At 38.1% G+C, this 22,743-nt stretch overlaps 1 protein-coding gene across 1 annotated transcript in view; it reads left to right on the forward strand.

Moving 5' to 3' along the window:
* sorcs2 (sortilin-related VPS10 domain containing receptor 2) overlaps positions 1-22,743 on the forward strand; it is a 381,090-nt gene that overhangs the window by 123,244 nt on the left and 235,103 nt on the right. The window contains exon 2 of the mRNA XM_055229165.1: positions 11,953-12,020. Coding sequence (XP_055085140.1) covers positions 11,953-12,020 — 68 coding nt within the window. The remainder of the gene's footprint in view (positions 1-11,952; positions 12,021-22,743) is intronic.

Raw genomic sequence — 22,743 nt, forward strand, 5'->3', positions numbered from 1 at the left:
GTCTTGATGTATCACCAGACAAGTAAAAGCATAAAAAGCATTTAGGAGAGTGTCACAATGCCAAAAAAGATTTATTTTTTTTGCATGCATTCTACTGTGAGTGGGCTTGCCTCTCCACAGATAAGACATGTAACTTGGTCTGGTAGCACCTCCTACTTGTCTGCATGGTGATTGATAAGTTTAATACCATATTGTGGAACATTCCAGGTAAAACAATAAGATCAAAATTGAGCGGTAAAATTGTCTGAATGAGTCTGGTGAAAGTGGATGGACTTTGCCACTTGATGATGAGAGAAGAGGGAAAGAGGATTTATTTGTTTTGTTTTTTGTTTTGTTTTTTTTACAAAATATAGGCTTTTAGGGTATGAACATTTCACATGAACATTTGGTAAGACCCATTCAATTGACAGATTTAATAATTTTCTCTACATATGGCTTTAGCAATGGCACGCTTGGATATTTGCCTTGTTAATTCCTGCACCAGTTAGTCTGTTAGGATGGAAAAATGAACAAACTATAAACAACAGAAAACTTCGGCTTTTATTATGGATCAGTCCTGGACGACTGAAGGATTACAGAGACATACAGACTATAAAAGTAATACATGGCAATTCAGCACTTGACACAAGAAACACACACGTTTTTAATCATTTAATCATTTTAGCGATGGCATGCTTGGATGTTTATCTCCTTAATCCTTGTGCTAGCTTGATTCTGTTAGCATAGAAATGAAATGAACATTTTAAACTTTATGTTGTAAAAATTCAATTGATGCAAGTTACTGTTTTTAATCACGCTTTAGCAATGGCATGCTTGGATGTTTACCCCTTTAATCCTTGTGCTAGTTTGATTCATTAGTGTAGGGAAATAAACAAAGTAGACATGCAAATTCTGCAGTCTTCACTTGGAAAATGAACATACTTTGAACCTTATGTCGGAACTGTTCAGCTGACAAAAGAAACTGTTTTAATAACTTTCTCTACAAGTAGCTTTAGCAATAGCACGGTTGGATGTTTACCTCCTTAATCCCTGTGCTAGCTTGATTCTGTTAGCGTAGAAATTAAATGAACACATTTCGAACCTTATGTTGTAACAATTCAACTGATGCAAGCAACAATTCTTAATCACTTTTTAGCATTAACAAAGGCATACCTGGATGTTTACCTCTTTAATCTCTGTGCTAGTTTGATTAATTAGTGTAGGAAAATTAACAAAATAGGCATGCAAATTCTGCACTTGAACATGAACAAACCAGGTTTAATAATTTTCTCTAGAAGTAACTTTAGCAATGGCACGCTTGGATGTTTACCTCCGTAATCCCTGTGCTAACTTGATTCGGTTAGCTTTGAAAAATGGACAAAATATAGACTTTTAAGTAAGATGTGGCAATTCTGTGCTTGTCCCTTATAAAATGAACAAACTTGCACCTTATGTTGTAGCCATTCAATTGACACAAGAACTCAAGTTTTTCTACAAGTAGCTTTACCAATAACACGGTTGGATGTTTACCTCCCTAATCCTTGTGCTAGCTTGATTCTGTTAGCGTAGGAAAATTAACACTTTTTCAATGGTGTCTAGAGTTGTGTTTGGCTTTGTAAACAGGAAAATTGATTTCAACCGTGACTGTTACTTTTTGCCACTTTTGATGATATAGGACAGAAACGACAGTGGTTCAGTTGGTAGCATGCTCATCCACTGATCTGAAGGTTGGCGGTCCTGCTCTTGACATAAATGCCACAATATAAAAAGTTGACCATTTACCATTTATGACATCTTCTACTACATGCTCACAGGGCTGAAAGTAGTTTTATTTTTGACTGTACTTTTACATTTTTGTTTTCATCAATTACAACTTCCATACACACAGAAATTCGCAATGCTTATAAGCTAATCATTTAAAAATGTACACCAGGTACTTGTTTGTGTTGTTATGTTCAAACCAGGGTCACTCTGTTTTTTCCTTTCTATATGCAGTAGACATTTTTCTGATGCATTTTAATGTTAAAGCTTTTGTGAGAAAAATAAATTCATATTCACCTTTCTGTGCACATTAAACATAATTCTATAACCTGCTTTATTCTAAACGGCTTGGACGGATAACATGGAAGAAATATGGACAAAGATCATATGTTTGGATCATGTTTTAAACAAGGTCTTTTTCATGAGTTTTTAACATCAATGCAGAGAGATCTAAATTCCGATGTGAAAAGCACAAATTTGCTGCAGAACATTTATACTTAATAAAGGATGTGGACTTTGAACTGGCTCTGACATAAAACAAGATTCACTTACATATGAGCACTCTCCTATGAAATAAACGTGTTGTGTGAGTGTTCACAGTTTCCATATTTTTCATTTCTTTCTCTCCAATTTACATACCTGCTCTTAGCTGGGAGAGGAGTTTCTGTGTGCATTTCTAGATGCATGTGGCTAATTTGCGTATAAATATGCTGTTGCAACTGTTTGAAGTTGTGCTAAACTTTTTAAATGTGCTGTGGCATTTTGCTCAGATCGTTTCCTTCTTCAGTCACACTTGAGCTGAACACAGAGGAGACTGAGGAGAGTATGTGTGTGTCCACCCCACACTGCTCGTGGTTCTGCTGCTGTCTTGTAAAGACCCTTAGAGAGAGAGGGGCGAGTCACATCCAAATGAATGATTAACTTCATCACTCAGTTAGTGGAGTTCTGAAAGTCCAGTGTGGGGCACACTGGACTCAAAAAGTACACAGCATGACCCAGAAATAAATGATACAAAGTGTTGGTTTGAGTCTAAACTAAATAATTTCAATGGTACTACGTTTTTGTGCATAAGGTTCAGCAGTTTGTCACCTCCCTGCCTCCTATTATGACGTACTGCCACCAAATCCTTTAGGGGTACGCAGTACCGGATCGTATGGGCTCACTTTCACCCCTGCATACTATGATAAAAATGAATCCTACTGTGGGCTGTTGCACATTGGGTTTTTTCTACATTTTCACAGAAGTATCTCATTAGGCTAAGGGCAGCTGTGCAGAGGCGGACAGCCTGTTCCGTATAGAAACCAGTTGACTCATATAGTACTTTAGCAAGTGAAAGCAGCAATGGAGGAACAGTTGTTACATACCAAATGACTAAGAATTCAAATTTGAAAATGTCTAGGCCTATTCATTTCTCACCTAAAGTTTGCAGACAGTTGAAAGAAAGAGGGGAATAGTTATATCTTTGGTACAGTCACCCTTCTGCTCCACAAATCTAATATTTTGAACAGAAAAATCATATTTTGCAACAGATGTCACCCTGATATATTCAGACCATATGTTAATTATGCGTGCACTATGTAGCTTTTTATTGGAGGGTATGTCTTCATGGAGAGATTTTTTTAAATATTTTTTTTAAATTATTATTACTATTGTTGGTTAGTCTGGAATCTTCCATAGTAAGACAGTTAACTTATCTATCTCCAGGTGACGTTACCCGATCAGGTCCCTGGTTAGATCTGTGGAAATGAAATGGAATGAAAGAAATAAATTGTGTCGAAATATTGATAAGTAAAGTATATATTTGCTGGCCAAAACTTTAAAAACTCACCCATTGCACACACTCCAAACACTGTATTTCCATAGCCTTCTACTTTGGTTGTTATCGGCGCGGGCACATGGTTCACTGCTGCTGCTCCGGGCCTTGTCCTCTGTTCCACCTCTCTGGACTCCACAAACAGGTTTTGGAAGTTTGCTCCTTCAGGACTAGAACGGCTCTGGTCCAGTTCTGCTTTAGTCCTCTGCCCACACACTCCAACATGGGCTTCGTTTGATGGGCACTGAGCTTTCACATGTATGTTCTATGGTTATGGTGGAGTCCGCTTGGATTTTAAGGGGACGCTGGGGCTGTTTCCATTTAATCAGTTTTAGAGCGGCTCCACTTTCAGAGTTTTAGAAGAAGCACTGTGGCACATTGTGTGGCAGCTCTAATTACGCCAGAAGCCCTATTTATACAAGCCTATCCCGGCAACACCGCCTGTCTCTGCTATCTCGACCCCTTCCTCCCTGTGTCTCAGCCCAAAGACCTCACCATCTACAGAGACGGGGGTCCTGATTTGGCTAGGTTAACTGCCTGAGACAGAGCACCCATCCTGACTCTCTACCCAGTCTCCACATCTATCTATATCATCAAAAAATATCTTTACACCATTGTTGTTGTCCTTGCTAGAGAATAAATAGTAAAATAAGTAGTACCAATGTAAAAGTACTCAACTGCCTAGTTTAGAGTAGAAAATTCAGTCACATTTAAGTTTTATGTTTAAAGAAAACAAATTGTGCTTGTTCCTGCTGTATAGTTATACTCTATGACACCTGTGGATCATTATGCTATAACTGGCACATTTTAAATTGCAAAATTCATCTAAAAAGACTTAATAAAAGAAACAAGTCCACTCACTTAGAAAATTGCAACGCCCAAAGGGAGCTGACTGTGGCCCTGGAGCTATCGGAGCTGCAGATCACACTAGTGTGTGTGTTTTTTTATTCGTACCTAAATGGCTACGCGGCGCTGCCCAATCCTACACATATCACCGCTAACAAAAAAAATTGAAAATTGAATCAAACAAAAAAATTTATCAAACAACCACAAATCACGCCATATACAACTTCAAGAGGGTAAATGAAAAAGGGAAACAACTATGACATGGTTAGAAGCTCTGAAAAGTCAATTTTGCATAATAGATCTGCTTTAAGTATTATTATTATTATTATCATTTATTTTTTACAATGGTTAAAGCAGCAAGAGATAACGTTCCTATTCATTTATTTGTTTTGTTTTTCATTTGTTTCAGTAATTTTCAGTAATAAGCAGGTATTTCTAAATAATGCATGGAGGACTTTAGCTTGTCCTCCAGCTTTTCCTCCATGCAGTCACCCTGGGCCTTACCCTTTGGCTATATCAACCCACCCCCTTCTCTGTCTTTTTCTCTCTCCCTCTTTCTACCTCTCTGTTTCTCTCTTTTCTCCATCCCTTCTTTTCCTTCTCTCCCTCTCATCCACACTCACAGTAGCAAGTGAGTTCATGTTTTGTTTTTTGTTTTTTATTTATTTCAATAATACGATAATACTTATAGAGTATTTGGTAGAATATTTGTCCTCTAATCCGAAGGTTGGTGGGGTAATTCCAGCTCTTGTCCTTCTGCAAGGTACTTAACCCACCTCACCCCCACTGTCTGTGTACACTGGTGTATGAATGTGTGTGTGAATGGGTGAGTGGTTCCTTGATGTAAAGAGCTTTGAGTGCCTTGAAGCTGGAAAAGTGCTACATAAATGTGTGACCACTTATCATTCAACATAATAGAATTCATGGAATCACAGGGAAATAATGTACTTACAAGTGACTACAGAAAGTACAAGAAAATAGTGTTATTTGTAAGATTATTTTTTTAGCATGACACATTTTGAATACACTGCTCAAATGCACAGAATACGGCAAAAACGTTGTAGGAAGTAAACATGTCAAACTCACAAATAACGTAATTACAGAAAATTACCCCATATTAATTGCCATTTGAATACTGAACATTCCAGCTCCTCGAGAGTAAACTTCCTCACACTGGTGAATACTTGTTTATAAAGCAGTTTGTCCCCGGGTTGTGTGTGTGTAGCCTGCTCTGTGTGCTGATACAGGCGCCCAGGGCATCACTCAGGCCACAGGCTACACCAGTCTAAAGTCACATGTACTCACAGGTTAAACACATGCAGGATCAGAGAGAGTCTGTGAGCCTGCAGCATGGCATCACATTAACACAGTTCAGTCAAATAAAAAAATAAAAATATTTTCTCTCCCAGTGAAGCAAAATTAAATCTCCATCCACTGAAAACACATCAAAATAATAGTGTATTTAAACTCATTGAACTATATAGCATACATGATCACACCAACATACACATTTTGGCTGTTTTTTCTGTTATTTTGTACAGAAAAAAACAACAACTAAACTTCCTACTGGTACAAAGAAAAAGTCATGATAAATATTGACCCCAAAAAGCATTTTTGCATCTGTCATGTATTGAATGATAAGTTGCGATAATTATCATGTCAGGCCTATTCCTTTGTCTATAATATTATAAAGGATTGGTAAAACCTATCTATCTCCATAGAGAATGTTCCAAAGTATGGTTGTAGGTTTCTGTTTCCATGGAATCATGACGTGTGACCTCTAAAAAGTACGGGGTGTAGCTTTAAAGAAGACCTATTGTGCTTGAGTCTTTATATAGTTATAATCTATGAATCGACTCAATAAAAAGAAAACGGTGGATTTTGCATAATAGGTCGGCTTTAAAATAACTCAAAAATGTTACTTTTGTTAAATTCAACATACACATACACCATTGCATTGTTTTTTCTCCTCATATTATATTACCCAATATAAAGGACCACAGCACTTTGAAAACACTCTCTATCACCTCTCTGTCTCTGTTCTATGGAGACACAGTGCATTAATGTACCACTCTCCCCATTCACCTTCGGCTGGTCCTCCATGCAGTCGCCCAGGGCCTTACCCTTTAGCTATATCAACCCACACCCCATCCCATCTATCTGTCTCCTCTGTCTATTCTTCTCTCCCTCTCTCTCTCCACCGTCTCTCTAACTCTCACTCACTTCCCTCTTTCTCTCTCTCCCATTCTTTTTCTCAGTCTTCTCTATCTCTCTCATCGACAACAGTGAGTACACTCACTGTCGTCCCCCTCCAAGGCTCCCTCTGTCTCCCTTCCTCTCTCCCCCTTCTCTATCTCTTTCTCCCTCTCTCACCATGCTCCCTCTTCTTTGCCCCCCTCCCTTCTCCCTTTAACCCTTAGTCACTCTCTCCTCCTCGCCCCTCTCTGTTTCTTTCTCTCCCCTTCCTTTCTCAATTCTCTGCCTCTCTCCTTCTCTCTCTCTCTCTCTCTCTGTCTCCCTCCCTCTCTCCCCCATGTCTCTCTCTCACCCATCTCTCTCTCCCTCTCTCACTCACTCTCTCCCCCCTCTCCCTTCTCTCTCTCTCATCGTTAGTCACTCTCTCCTCCTATCCCCTCTCTCTCTTTCTCTCTCTCCCCTTCCTCTCTCCTTCTCTCTTTCTCTGTCTCTCTACCTCTCTCCCCCTATGTCCTTCTCTCCCATCACTCTCTCCCTCTCTCACCCTGCTCTCTCTCCTCTGCCCCCTCTCTCACTCAGTCATTCACCCTCTCTCTTCTCTCTCTCACACACTTAGCCACTCTCTTCCCCGCCTCTTTCTCTTTCTCTCCTCTGTCTCTCCCCTTCCGCTCTCTTCTCTCCCTCTCTCCTCCATCTTCTCTATCTTTCTCATCCCCTACTCTCTCACTCACTCGCTGTCTTCCCTCTCTAACTCTCCCCACCCTCCTTCTCTCCACTTTCTATCTCTCCCCCATCTCTCTCCTCTGCCCCAACTCAGTCACTCTCTCCCCTCCTCATTCTCTTGCTCTGTCTCTCTTGCTCCTCCACCTGTCAATCACTGTTCCAGGGCCGGTGTCTTAAGACTGACCTCAGGCACATTCTCACTAGCGCAGCAGAAGTCCCAGTAGACCCCCCTTTTCACCCCCCTCCTCCTGTCAGGGTGGGGTTGGGGTGGGGGTGTCAGAAATCTTGAAAGACACCGCTCCCCTCACACGACCAAGATGTCCGCGCCTCACTATGAATTATGCATCAGTGTTATTTATTTATTTATTATATGGTGGATGTCGATTCTGCGCGTTCTGTCGTTCGCCTGTCAGCTGTAAAATGATCTCTCCCTTAAGGATGATTCTAATTATGCAATCTATAAGAGGCATTTTTATGTGTTTTCTTGAGTTACGTTAATTTATTTTCATCCAAATTGTTTTACTAGGATTTTATTTGTATCATTTTCCACTGGAGGGACTCCATCTGTTGGCTGGCCTGGGAACACCTTAAGGTCCCATTGGAGGAGGTGGAAGAAGTGTCTGGGTTGAGGGAAGTCTGGGAGTCCTTGCTTAGAGTACCACCCCCCCGACCTGGCCTCAGATAAGCGGAAGAAAATGGATAGATGTATATTTTATTGTCAGTGATATAAGACATAAAAGTTGTACTGTGCCATAACTGTAATACCAGTGATAATTGGTAATATGGTGATTGGTGGAGATAGTACAAGTGCATTGGTTATTACATATATGTTACTGTATTTATTTTTAAAAGAAAAAATATTCAAATCAACTAAATTCTAAAGAAAAAAAAATCAAACAAAGTTTTTGCTTTTAATATGCATCCATACACAAAACTGTGCTATAAAACTCATCCAAAGTGTCTTCTAGGTAATTTACAGTTGCTCAGATGGTAGAGTGTTTGTCCACGGATGCAAAGGTTGGCGGTACGATTCCTGCTTCCAAAGATGAATGCTGCTGTTGTGTCCTTGAGCAAGACATTTAACCCATCTTCCACCCAGTCTCTACATTGATGTAAGAATGTGTCTGTGAATGGGTGAGTGGTTCCTTGATGTAAAGCGATTGAGTTCCTTGAAGGTGGAAAAACTCTATAGAAAGCGCTATATAAAAATGCAAACATTTACCCTTTACCTTATTCACACCAGTGTGTTGCCCTGTATTAGCAACAATGGCATTGTACTGTATATGCATAGAAACTGTTACCTTGTCTTGAAAACTCCCCCATGGTTTTATTTGTACAGGATTAACAGTTGGCCCATTAACAAGGCCTAAGCTGATCATCGACAATTAGAAATATCTGACTCTCAACCTCGATTAAAACTAGATTAAATGCACAGCTCTACTTTAACACATCATTTTACATTTTAAAACATTGAGTGATAAGTCTAAGGTATCTTTTAACATCTTTTATAAAACCCTGGCCTGAATATTTCATGATCTATTACTCAACTCAACTTATAATTCCATCTCCCACAAAAACGGTTTACCCCAAATGCCTCTCCAGAATGAAAAATGCAAAGCTAAACAATTATTAATGGTTTTCTGCAGCCTCGAAACTCTGCATTAGAATCCACAGCCGAAGATGGAACCATTTTAGCTTGAGAAATGGCCGCCTATATGAGATTAGTTCAAGTCCCGATCAAACATTTTCCACTTCTATCGACCAATCCGTGAGCTGATTTCGAATGTAAATATTGATTAAAAAGTCTTCCCCCCAGCTGAAATATCTGAAGCCTGCAATGTTTTTTTCTATAGTTGAAAATACATGAAGATATAGTTATGAATGAAATATGAGGCTGTGTACTGAAGAAGTGACCTTCCATGTGAAAAATAGGCAAGCAATTTGAATTGTCTTGGCAAATTTTGACTCACTACTAGAGTGAAATCTATAGAGGTGATGGAAATAGAGCAATGGATTATTATTTCTACATAAATCATTGACATAGTTCTTGACAGAGGTTCAAAAGGTGGAGCAGACTGTCCAATGAACACAAGGTTGTTTTTTTTCAATTCTCATTTTGCTAGTGTCCTTGAACAATGAGTACTTCCATTGGTAGAAAGTATAAACATTCATCTACTGCACGATTTTCCATTTTTTTATTTTTTTACTTCAGGGATGGCTGATACCGCAATTTTCTACATCAATACCAATCCTAGATACTGATCCAATTCAGGTCTAACCCTATGTGAGAAGGTGTTACAATAAATATATGTATAAACTGGTTTCAAATAGGCTCTAAAGGACAGACGCAAATGGATCCACCCAATAAGCTGCTGGTAAATTGTGAGATTGTGTATAACGAAATGATTGTGTATAACGAAATGGCCCTAATGTCTAAAAACGGATTCCTAGCCTTGCAATTTGAACATGTAATAGCCTGGGAATGTCTTGGGGTCCCATCGGAGGAGCTGGAGGAACTGTCTTGGGAGATGGAAGTGTGCGAGTCCTTGCTTAGACTGCCCCCTCGACCCGGCCCTGGATAAGCGAAACAAAATGGTTGGAAGGATGGATGTATAATTTTATTGGCAATGATACAAGAAGTCAAAGCTGTACTGTACCATAACTGTAGTACCAGTGATAATCAGTAACACAGTGATTGGTAGAGATAGTGTGAGTACATTGGTAATTATATATATTTTATTGTTGTAGTTTTGAATTCAAATCAACTAAAGGGGAAAAATGGCAGACAGTAGCTCAGTAGTAGTCAGTGTTTCTCCTATGTTCTGAAGGCTGGCAGTTTGAATCCCGCTCTCAACATAAACATCGTTGGTTGAGAGGGCAATTCCACTGGCCCACAGGTTGGTGGTGCGATTCCCAGTGTCTGCATTGGTGTATGAATGTCTAAAGGACAGATGCAGATGGATCAGTCCAGTAAGGTTCTGGTAGTTTGTGTTTGATATACAATAATAACAAAATGGCCCTATTGTCTAAAATGGATGGCTAGCCTTACAATGTGTACATGTAATTTGCATTTTTTTTTTTTTTTTTGGGTAATTTTTTATCAATATTTGCATCAATGTATCAATACCCACATTTGTCCTGAGTCAGTATCGATATATTAAGGTGACCCTGGACAGCCCCTCTTTTGAGCCATTTGACCCAAGCCTCAGTGGAATTATCCAAAAGCGGTGATTTTTCCCAGTTTTCTACAAGAAATGTCCCAGGTGTCTTTATATTTGACCCATTTGATCCCTGCCAACAGTAAAAAGGGTAATATATGTCAAATGTTTTTGTTAAAATACTGAAAACTGTGCTTGAAAGCCAATACGTTAACGCAATGCAAAGCAATGATAGTCTCTCATAGGCTTGTCACGATAATACATTTTGAAGCATATCCCTACAAAGAAATATTGCCATAAATGATAACATTGAAACTATTTTTTTCCACTGATACAAAGCAGAATAATCTCAGTAAACCAATTTTTAAATGTGCTGTATCATTAAAAGGCCTGAGTTGCAACAAATACATAGAAGAATGAGCCAATAATTAGCCATAGAAGTTATTGATTCAACCGTCTACAGCTCAAGTTTCAAAGAAATTGTACACACGATAAATACTGAGCTCCAAAATATATTGTTCCAGCTTTCATATACCGAACGATAAGTCAATATATAGCGATTATCGTGACAGGCCAAGTCTCTCATGTTTTAAATATACTGCTTCACAAGTGAGTTGAGAATGGACCCAATATGTGAAAATGCCTTTAATTACATACTCTTTTCACAAGTTTATCATTACCAACCACCCCAACCCAGTGTGTCCCAGTTTTCAATTTTGAAAATCTGATCACCCTACAGTACATTGATACTTTGATTTCAATACTATCATCCCTATAAGATTGTAAGAAATGCATTGTCAAGACATCATTTGCGTAATCCAAAATATATTCATTTAACCATCTCCTTCAAAACTACTGAATAGCATTTACACATTGCATCTGCCCGTTCAGCAACAATTCAAAATCTGGACAATCTGAAAATGTAAGATAAGAAGACTCAAAGCCAATACCCCATTTAAAGCGTATGTTATTTGTCAACAACTATATATTGGTCCTTCCACTGGCCCTATTCCAATGCATTATTATTGCTGTCATTGTGTTAGCCTGTTTACTCAGAGTGATTTTGCTGTTAAAGTTCTGGGGTGTTGATTGCGATCTCCTGATTAGATTTGGCTGTTTACCTCAGCGGTAGCCTAATGGAGAAAAGTAGCTCTATTAGCGCAAACAAGGTCCAATAAAATCAGCCACAAACTACAACTCAGGCCAAAGTATCCGTGAGGCTAAAGCAAGTAGTATTAGCGGGCTTAGTAGTAATAGTAGTAATAGGAGTAGTGGTAGTGACAATAGTAGTAGTAGTAGTAGTAATGGTAGTAGCAGTAGCAAAAGTAATGATTTTTTTTTTTTTACTTTTTGCTAACTAAGTGTGTACCTATAGGCTAAGATAGCTAACATAACAACCCTCAGATATTTCAATGAAAAAATGTCAAAATGTTGTGTTTTGCTTGAATTTTAAACAATTTTGTCTCTGTTTTCTAGGTCATCCTCATCCTGACCAAGTACTACCACGCCGACTCCACCAAGGTCCTGGAGAGCTCTCTATGGAGGTAGGCCAAGATTTCAATTCATCCACCTCACATCTCAGTGTCATTTTTGGGATCTCGCCATTTTGGGCACTGCTGGTCTGGTACGAGACCCACCTTGGCATACTTGTTTTGTGTGATACTGGCCACTCAAATGGACACCAAGTATGAGTGGAATGGATACGTGTCACAGACTAGCCAAAGCAGGACATGTGTTGGGGCAGATAGCGTATCATTCTGGAGCAGGAGAGAGTATGGACACCTCCCCCAGTGCCAGAGAACAGGGTCAAATTTGGCTTGGAGGGCTTTGGGAATGTTTAGTACCGGAGGACATGAGCCAAAACTCACTTCAGTTTTGCCTTGCTATAAAATTCGATGAAGAGCTTTACCTCCACTTCATTTGGTATAGTGTTTGTTGTTCAGTTGGTGGTTTTTGAGATTCTAGAATGTGATGATGTCATACTCCCAGAGGAAGTGCAAAAGGTAGTTTTCATATTAATTATATTGCACTTTGTAGAGTGGTCAGATCCACTAACCCACAGGTTGGCAGGTGTGATTCCAGCTCCCACAGATGAATGTTGCCATTGTCTCCATACACTGGCATACTGGGTGTGTGGTTCCTTGATCTAAAGCACTTTGTGTGCCTTGAATGTAGAAGAAGGATTTTTACAGTGACCATTTATTCATTTGCCATTTAATTATGACAAAAATCTACATTTTATTTGTATTAAATATTATTATAGAATGCTGTCATGTCATCTGAAACTAGGGTATGATTTTTGGTAAATAACTAATCGTGACAGGTATTGTGAGGTATTGTGCTGCTCTATCAATACCACAATGAGTATTTTTGTATGTATGTAACATAATAAAGTTGTGGCAATTTTGTTGCTTTTGTTGCTTATTTAAGGATAGTAAAATGGTTCATGCAGTACAAGTATTCATTGTTTTCATTATTACAATATATTTATTTCATGAATTGCTTATGCAGGTAGTGGTTTAATAAGAACTGAACCTTTTAAAAATAGACATTAATAGACTGTAAATGGATATAGGTAACACACTATCCATCATGATTCCATTCCATGTCGGAATTCCAAATATGGAACATGGCTCCAAATTTGTCTCTACCTAGCTTCATTTGCTTGAACAAGCATTTCATGCTAATTTCATGCTATTTCTTAACTCCATCCAATGACTAGGTGGAATCTTACAAGTTGTGATTTATATTTAAATCGCCCATTCACCCAGTTTTACTATATCTCAACTGTCCCCTCCACCGATGCAATTTGGAGCATTATTCATTGAGCCGCGACAATTAAAACATCAACAGAAGAGCAAAGATGTGTACATAATTCATAGTGGATCCTCCAGAGGGACAGGCAGTCAGTGCTAATGAGCGGCTGTAGCTTTGAAGTCCCTGAGTGAATGATATGAATTTACTATCAGGCCAAGAGGCACCATTGGATCCCTGTATCTTCTCGACTTCTAATTCGAGAAGCCGTGTCTGTCTATAGTCAAAAATGTATTGTGGAATATAAATAGAATAAAATATGCATCTTTTTGCATCGATGGGAAGGTCAGGTCCTGATACGGAGGCAAGTCCCAGGAGTGTCTGAAATAGAAAATTCTTCTAGTCTGAAAATTTAATGCGTAAGTACGTATACATTCATGGTAATAAAATATATATATATATTATTTTTGGCAGGACTTTAGTGTTCACCCATGAATCCAGAGGTTAGTGATTCAACTCTAGCTGCTGGCATTGCATACTATTGTTGTGTCTTTGGTAAGCTTTGCCCATGTAGCATAATACTTGTTGGTTTCAATCCTTACTCCCAGCATGCCGTACTGTGGTTGGTCCCTGAGCAAAACTATTCATTGAGCCTGCAAATTTATGAAAAGATGTGTGGTGCTGCAGAGTGGTTGGCTACAAAATTAGCAGCAATGTTGGGTCCTAAAATTGTAATGCAAAATGGTGACAGTGGCAAACGCTCACCAACCACAGAGTAGTTTTTACATGCTAACTTCTAACTTAGAACATGTGCAAATTTCAAAGTTAGCATGGCATAAAAGAGACTTGGTGCTGTACCTGATTGTTAAAAACAGAACTAGTTCATTTTAAACTTTTGCTGTGGCCATTCCTATTTGCTTAAATTTACTTCCACGTTTGCAGACGAGAAAAACACTTAATAATTATCACATAGCTTATTTTGACCTGATTTACCCTTCATTCCAAAGCTGGTTCTTTTCAACTTTGATAATTTACTATATGAGCCATTTCTCTCTATCATTTGCCATCCATTTGTCTAAGATGGCGGAGGGGCCCGGCACACTGGTCTATGGGCTTTGAAGTGCCAGGGTGCTGTGATCAAACAAGGAAGCTGAGCGCTTGTGGAGCTGTGGCAGGTGGCGGAGATCAACACAACACAACAAAGTTTACTGAGGAGAGGAGGAAAGTTCTCAAGGATGCTGATTTAATAAACCAGGAGCCTTCTGATCAGATAGAACTTTGAGAAGCAAGGACATATTCCCTGCACGGAAGGTAGGGGGGCAATGATTTATGTCCTGAAAATGGGGTCACCAGGTTTTGAGGGTCAAGAGCTACATTGCGTTGGCTCCTAAGATAAAGTGGTGTAGGTTGCTATGTTTGTCCTTTGGGTGACTTTTTCACCTCAAACGCAGCTAGCTTATGTAGTTCTTGAACAGTAACTTTGAAGATTTCTGGGTAACTGAAATAATCCTTCTGACATGATTAGGCACAGGTTTGATCATCCAAACCAGCTGGATACTCCAAACCAAAATCTCAAAACTCTGAGAAAGGGCCCTCAGTGCCATTGAAGGATAAACCTTGTGCATCAAAATTAATTGTTGAGTTCACAATTCAGATCAATCACAGAGCAGCAAAACAAACATGGCAAAACTGACAGACACAATTCAGCCCATTTTAACAGAAATATTGTTTTTGAAAAATGTGCAGAAGGAAACATGTCTGAGGTTTTCTCTCCAGAGGATCAAATAAAGGTTTGATTTCTCTGCTCATTCGGCTGTTGTGACACTTCGCCCAATTGTCTACAAATATTTGCCTGGACGTTCCACCTTTTCTCGATCACTTTCAGTGAAACCTGGCCCAGATTGATAGTGTGAAGAACTCAGAAAGCTGCACATATCAATCTAGCTTTAGCCAAGTCATCAAAGGATGGGTCAGGGTCAGGAGATGAGGAAATATCATCCAGAAAACGTCAGAAAAAAAGTCTATCCTTACCTTCAGGCCACAAACATGATGCACTATATCATCATTTTGTCTAGGAAATGTTTAACTGTTCTATTGTACACTGCATATGCAGTTGTTCCATACATGAAAATAGCTCCAGACATTGTCATAGCAGTGTTGCTGATGTGTGAGGCAGTGGTGTATGGAGGGTAATGTCTGGTTCCACTGGTTCCAGCTGCTGTTTGTTTTCTGTTATGGCTGAACCAATGTCCCATGCATTAACACACCTGGACCCCCCACTCCATACCATATGTCTTTAGAAAGGGTACTATATATATATCATACTATTTATACCCCAAAACAGCTTTCCCCACTTTGAATAGATACTGAGCATTGAATAGATACTGACTGAAAAAACTATAAAAGAGCAGGCAATTTAGATATCTTTGCTCTGAAAAATTCAACAAAATAAAATAAAAATCACAATTTGAATAGAAATTATCTAAATTATCAAATCGCAAAGGCTGCATTTAGGTAATATAATGCCCTCTCCGGAAAAACTAAATATTATAGGTGATTTCTATAAAATCTACTTATCTTGTGGTTTTGACTTCTATAAACATGTTCTGAAATATGTGATGTTTTGTTGAGTTTAGTAGGCTAGTTAATAATCAAAATAATAATTTAAGTCATTTTGTTTGTCCTTTGGCATGCACATTAAAGGTACTGTACCTGATTTTTACTGTCTTAAAAATATGAAAAACAAAATGGTCTAAACGTATTCCTTACTTACCTTACATATTCTGAGCATCTCAATTATTCACCTGGATGAGTTCGTTAGTGCTTTTCACAATTTTTTGAAGCCAGAGCGGAGTTTTGTGTCACGGAAATGCTAACAATCACTAGCATACTAATCGTGTGTTTCCTTGTTCTGAAATGTGTGATGTTTTGTTAAGTTTAGTAGGCTAGTTAATATTATATGAATCTGATTTGTATGTAAGATGTAGGATGCATGATCTTATCGAAATCCCAATATTTGTCAGAACAAATGCAAAAGTAGAGGTTATTATTCTGATCATAATCTTTTTCCCTTTAAAACATGAACTTCCTGGTTTAATTTCAAATATCTTATCTCAATGTTCTTCACTTTGCCTTGATTTATTTGCAAGGTCATCAAACAGCTGATTTTCCTCCATTAACATTGAAGTTTGTTTTGGTCCGATGGTCGATAACAGATGTGAGACTGTGGTTTCTTGTGTTGTTTTGTTTGGGTTGAGGTGAGTGACCACAGTTAGAGATGTAGACCCCCGGTGGAGAGGAGGCACACAGGCAGTTAACACGCCAATGTCCTGCTGTGTGGAGTGTGTGTGTGCTATTACCACGGCTGCAAGAAATGTCTTCATAGTGGACAGGCAAGCCTTTAGAATAACAATATCCATGAGCAAATCTTGAGAATTTAAATGTGTGTGTGTGTATGTATATATACTATATATATACATACACATACATATATATATACACACACACACACACACACACACACATATATATATATATATATATATATATATATATATATATATATATATATATATATATATATATATATATATATATATATATATATATATATATATATATATATATATATATATATATATATATACAACAACTTAAAACAAACAATTTTCCATGCCACTTTTAATATGCACTATTAGCTATATCAGCTATGGAAAGTTTTGTGTGACGATTATTGTTTTTAATTAAATGTCCTGTACCCATTTTTTGAGCAAAAATTGTCTTGCCCCAGTACAGCTATGTTATATATAAGCATCTCTTGAGGTCAAAATAAGTCAGCTGTGTACTGTCTGGATCTAATTACAATTCATGTAATGATAATTTCCTCAGTTGCATTTTTCTACACTTTAATATATTTTTGTTGCAATTAAATGCATGGGTGTAAAGTGCTTGTAAGACATATTTATTTCCACTAAATATAATTATGGCTGACATCTGAGGGCTCTGTCACCCCTTTAGAAAAGATGCAAATGGTTAGCAAAAGTGCTACATAGCCACGTGGCTTTTATATGCAAACACATCGGGGATGTGAGATTCGGACTGACAGGCAGCCCAGGACAAGATGTCTTTTCTGAAGGTCAAATTTAAACTCAAATAATTACAACATTATTTAAAGACTTAAGCATAAGTATGGATACAACAAACAGCATCTGTGACCTCTGCTCCTCTGCCCGCTGCGGGCTGCAGCAGGACGGGAGAGAGGCGGAGCTGTGCTGAGGCTCCTAGGACATGGGATAATTAATCATGACTTTGTATTATGGACCCACCAAGAAAGTTTGTACCCAGGACCCAGAATCTGGTGCTACGCCCCTGTTCCCATTTGCATCATCGTAAATAATTTACACAAATTGGACGCTCTGGGCTTCCATATGTGCTCCATTGACTGAAACCATACGCGCACAAAGAAGCGACTGGTGTGTAATGGTCATCTATAATTCATGCCATCTTCACACGTCTTTGAACAGGCAGGGGGCTTCTGGCTTCACTGCAGGGGACTCCATTAGAGATTAAAAGACTAGGCTAAGAGGGCACTGGGTTACACGGACTGGGTCATGGTTAATGCCCACTTACGGCACTTTACAAGCCTAACGTGCACTTGTAAACACGAGCTTGAAGTGCACTGTAAATGTAGTCCATGTACAACTATTTGCAGTTTAATCCAGTGGCCAGTTTCATTGTAATAGATTTAAACAACATGGAGTGTCCTAGAATGGAGCTGTACTTAATCAAATCTGTATGTTCTGCCAGTGTTTAGGTGGGTTTCCTAAGACAAAAAAAGGATTGGAAGGGTCGATGGGTGCACTGCGTCATAGCAGAAGCACAGCCTATTGAAAATGAATATCGAACACAAACATAACTGCTGTACATTTCTATCACACATCCAGTTTTTATCCCTCACACAGAGGGTCTGTTGTGGCAACTGGTAACCTACAACAACACAAATGCACACACACCACACACACACACACCCCCCCCACACACACCCACACATACACACACACACACACACACACACACACACACTGTACATCAAAATTGGAATTTATTTTACGCTTCCTCATTGACTTCAGTTCAATATAGGGACTAAGATCTTTATATCATGAACATACAATACGGTCACTTCTAATTTATAGAAGCAACCACAATGTTTGTCTTCATCTCTTCAGATTCAGCTTCAGTCACATTAACTCGACTTTGAGGTGCTCTCTGATTACAAAATTGGTCAAAATGTGTTACATCATGTAGTGTCTCTATTTTTAGTCAGAGCAATCAGTGGTGATGATTGTGAGAGGATCCACTCAAGGCAGTCAAGTATCCTGTACTGTATTTAGTTAGTGATCAAAGAATGTCTGCAGAATTCAAGAGATGTGGAGTGATTAGAAACAGCGTGATTCAAAAAATTTACAAATCTAAAAAACAGTGTACAGGTTTTCTTTATGGCACATATGCAAGATTGTATGTCATGAGATCAATTTACCACTGAATGTCGCTCCACACTCTTCACCCTATTTCTTGCTACTTGCTATCTGGATAAAATGCTAAAAGATCTTAAAAGAAACTATCATTCAAAAATAGCAGATACTTGTGGTTGCCAACGAACTGACACACGAAATTAATTTACAAATCTCTGCAGTATTGGATTATATCAGCCACAATACATTAACTCATTGCTTTACTAAGAGTTGTAACAGTTAATTTGCAGCTATGGCATCTCTTGCAATGAGCATTACTGACCCAATGCCCCAGAAGTCTATTTTTTTTTAACACTTAATTTTCTTTTTTGTGAAATGTAATACACACTTTTTTTTACACCAAAAAAAAGTGGCAACATTACAGTACTATCTTCTGATAGTAAAGACCAAATCTTTTTTGAACTGTCTTGGCTGTTGATCTTAAATTTTCAATGTGGAGAACCCATACTGTGTTCAAAGCTAAACCATCACTAGCCTTGCATCGCTAGAGCTGGTTGTGTATCTTTGTTTCAATTTGCCTGAATGTTTTGAAGTTACTGTTTTGAGGTTCTTTGGGCGGCAGGCATCCTAGTTTTGCCTTTGAAACCCTGTTAATCATTTTATTTCAGATATGGCATTAGCATAAACTCAAATAAATCACCATTATAGCTATTCCCAATCTGCAAACATTGTGTTTAGTAATATGTTTTGGTGATGCTAACTAAGATGGATCTGCATGCAGGTAGAATATAGTCCCCAAGAGCTACAATTATTGTTAAGCGAGCTAAGGGACTGCAGCCTATTTCAAAGACTATGATACGACGAGACTTGTAAACAAAACAGTTGAGGAGTGATACACTTGCAGTATTGAACAAATTCTAAATAATTAATTATGTTTACTAAAAACTTATAAATATTTATCTAGCAATGTTATGTGTTAAAAATTGTAAAAATACTTGTGTTGAATCAATCCAAAATGGGATGCTGATAAGTTACAAAATGGTCAGGATATGTAGCAAGAAACATTGTCATTGGAACAACTAAGTTTGTCATAGAATTATTAGCATGACATTGAGTTTGGGGCCTTTAACCAATCACAATGTGTTACTGTTTTTGACCAGAAAGTTTGTACTAAACTCAACAAAAAACGACTAGGAACAGTAGACAATACTATTAACACCATATGTAGATTAGAATTTTTTTTTTGCTTTTTTTTTTTTTCTATTTAAAAAAAAGTGTTTAGTTCCACTTCAAAACCAGCCAACAGTAGGTTTAATTAAAAGATTATTTGACACATTGACGCTGGAGGTAAGGTGGTTAAAATGTCTCGCCCAAGGCCAACAACATTCTGCACAATGTGAGCTTGGATCAAACCACCGACCCTGGCTTACTGGACAAATGCTCTTCTAACTAAGCAACTACAGCTTTACATACTTTAGCTTTTCTTCATCATATTTATACAACCTTCTGTCGACCACATAACATTTTTGCCATAAACTATATCCAGAAAAGTGCAATATCTGTTTTAAAATTGGCAACGTGGTCAAACAGGCCACAAAAATGTATTACAAAATGTAATGTTACAGTTGTGGGTCAGCTGTAATGGCCTTAACCGGATATGGGGTTTTTGTGAATGGTCCAGTAGTGAATATGCATGTGTAAAGAGACAGAGACGAGCTCTGCGCTATCTGATAAAAGCTGAAATGAGGTGGAAAATGAGACAACTGTGCAGCACACGGCCATATGCACAGCACAATGTCATACAGTCAGTATTCTTGGTATAGGGGAGACACAAAGGAGTGCATATAGAAGTGAAAAAAGGCATGTATTGAATTAATGTTTAGCGGGTTCATAAGTCTATCCATGGGTTTCAGAGGGATGAAATATTTGCACCGTTGCCATAGCAATTAAGAATTGAATGCAAAATAATATCTTTGAATGATAGTACTGAAAATGGCATCAAGTGAAGTTTTGTATCCATGCCTGAAATAGCTATTTCACAAATGTACTATATTTTATACAGTTTTAATGTTTTATGTAGCTGGATTTGTTAAAACATATATATTTTTAGATGTCTTGCCAGTGGTGCTTCATAGCAACATGGTCTTAGGTTCAATTAACAGAGACATGTCCAACCCTCAAACCAATGTTGTTGGCCCTCAGGCTTCTTAGTTCTTACTAGGTCTTTTTACAGCACATTTTGGTGAATTCTGTTATCTTAATTTTACTTGAATAATAAACATTTTGATGTGATACAGACTTAACATACATTTTTCAAGCCTTATTAAAGGTGTGGCAGCTCAGTGAAACCTATGTCAGCAACATTTTGAATAAATTACTACTGTCTGTACCCTTTGATCCGTATAAGTTTCAATATGCAGGCCTCTGTGGAAAAAGATTTGGACATCCTGTTAACACAACTGGATAGGGATTATCCATGTGGAGTTTGTATGTTCTCCCTGTGTCTGCCCAGGTTTTGTCTGGTACTGGTTTTCCCTACCTCCAAAAACTATGTAATGTGTAACTTGTATGTATTAGGTTAGCATGACTACTACTACTAATCAAAGATCAGTCAAACCCATATAGTGTCTATGTCAAATAATAATAGCTTATATAATGCTTACCTTTCATTTTTGTGTGAATAAGATCCATTTTGTATATATAAACTTTATTCTCCCTGTTCAGAAATCCAACTTCTGCATTTGACCCATCCTTTAAGAAGCAGGGGGCAACCATTCTAGATCTTGAAATATGCTCATGGTCAGGAGTACTTACATGGACAATTTGTCTTGGGGCATTCTTTTCATGGGGTAAAAAGCTAACCACTCTCCCAGCAGCTATCGCAAGTGTCCCCTGCTTCTCTGCCCTTGTGTCACTGCTTAATAATAGCTTATGCCAATGTAGTGACAAACTTAAGACAGTAGGAAATTGTTCTTTGTGGGTGAAAATGTGAACACTTAATTCCACTTTAATAGAACAACATGTCATATTCCGATAGATAAAAGCCTTGTCTGGAACTTAGTCTTGACAACTTGCGCATGTAGTTATTAGCTGAAACAAAAGACCCATTTTCAAGATGTCTTCGCTCAAATGTTGTCTTAAACTTTTCAAGTCAATGAATGGACAGGTCTATTAGAACTTAGACGATCTGAAAGTAGCTAATGTTCTCGTGGCTAGACGCGGCACGATTGCTAGCTCCAAAGGCAACCACATGCAGAAGAGAGCTCGGCTTAGAGCAAATTGGTCTAATAAAGGAACTACAGGTGTGGGAAGGCAGCATAATAAAGGGGCTTTGTTAGAAAGAAGAGTTTGAATGGATTGGGGTTGATTGAGGGCTAGAAATAGACACGTTTGAGCTTAGTGGACATAATACTAACATTATTTGTGGATACAGTACCTCACCAATGTCTTGTCAGTGCCTTTTTGTGCAAGCTAAAAAGACCTACATAAAAATGTAGATTAAACAGTGTTAGTGGAAGAGGAACTACTATTACAACTAAATGTGAACACTTTGCACTGTTTTAAAAAAAAAAAAAAAAACTTCTTGTAAGAATTCTCATTTCAAATTAGCTTGCATGAAAGTAGAATCTTGTTAGAAAACGTGTTAGAAAATTTGTTATACAATTTTCAATACATGTAAAAGTGAAAATGCCAAATGCGAATATTCTAATTTGATGCCAAATAACATTAAATGGGCAAGCCATTACTTTTCTTGTGGAAGGAATGCCAGCCATCTCCATGGAGATGTTTTGACAAGAATGTTACACACTATGGCATTAAACCTACTGTATGTATCTATGTACAAAAGTATGTATAATGCCAAACTGTGGAACATTTCAGGCAAAGCTTCTGAAAGTCAAGCACCTAAGATCAGTGGTGGACGGTAACAAAATACAAGTAGTAAAGTACTGTACTTAAGTCGAATTTTTAGGTATCTGTACTTTACTTAAGTAAATTTAAAAGTAGATACTTTTTACTTTAATTTCATTACATTTGAGAGCAT

This window comes from Periophthalmus magnuspinnatus, chromosome 18 (assembly GCF_009829125.3).
Source record: "Periophthalmus magnuspinnatus isolate fPerMag1 chromosome 18, fPerMag1.2.pri, whole genome shotgun sequence".
Lineage (NCBI taxonomy): Eukaryota > Metazoa > Chordata > Actinopteri > Gobiiformes > Gobiidae > Periophthalmus > Periophthalmus magnuspinnatus.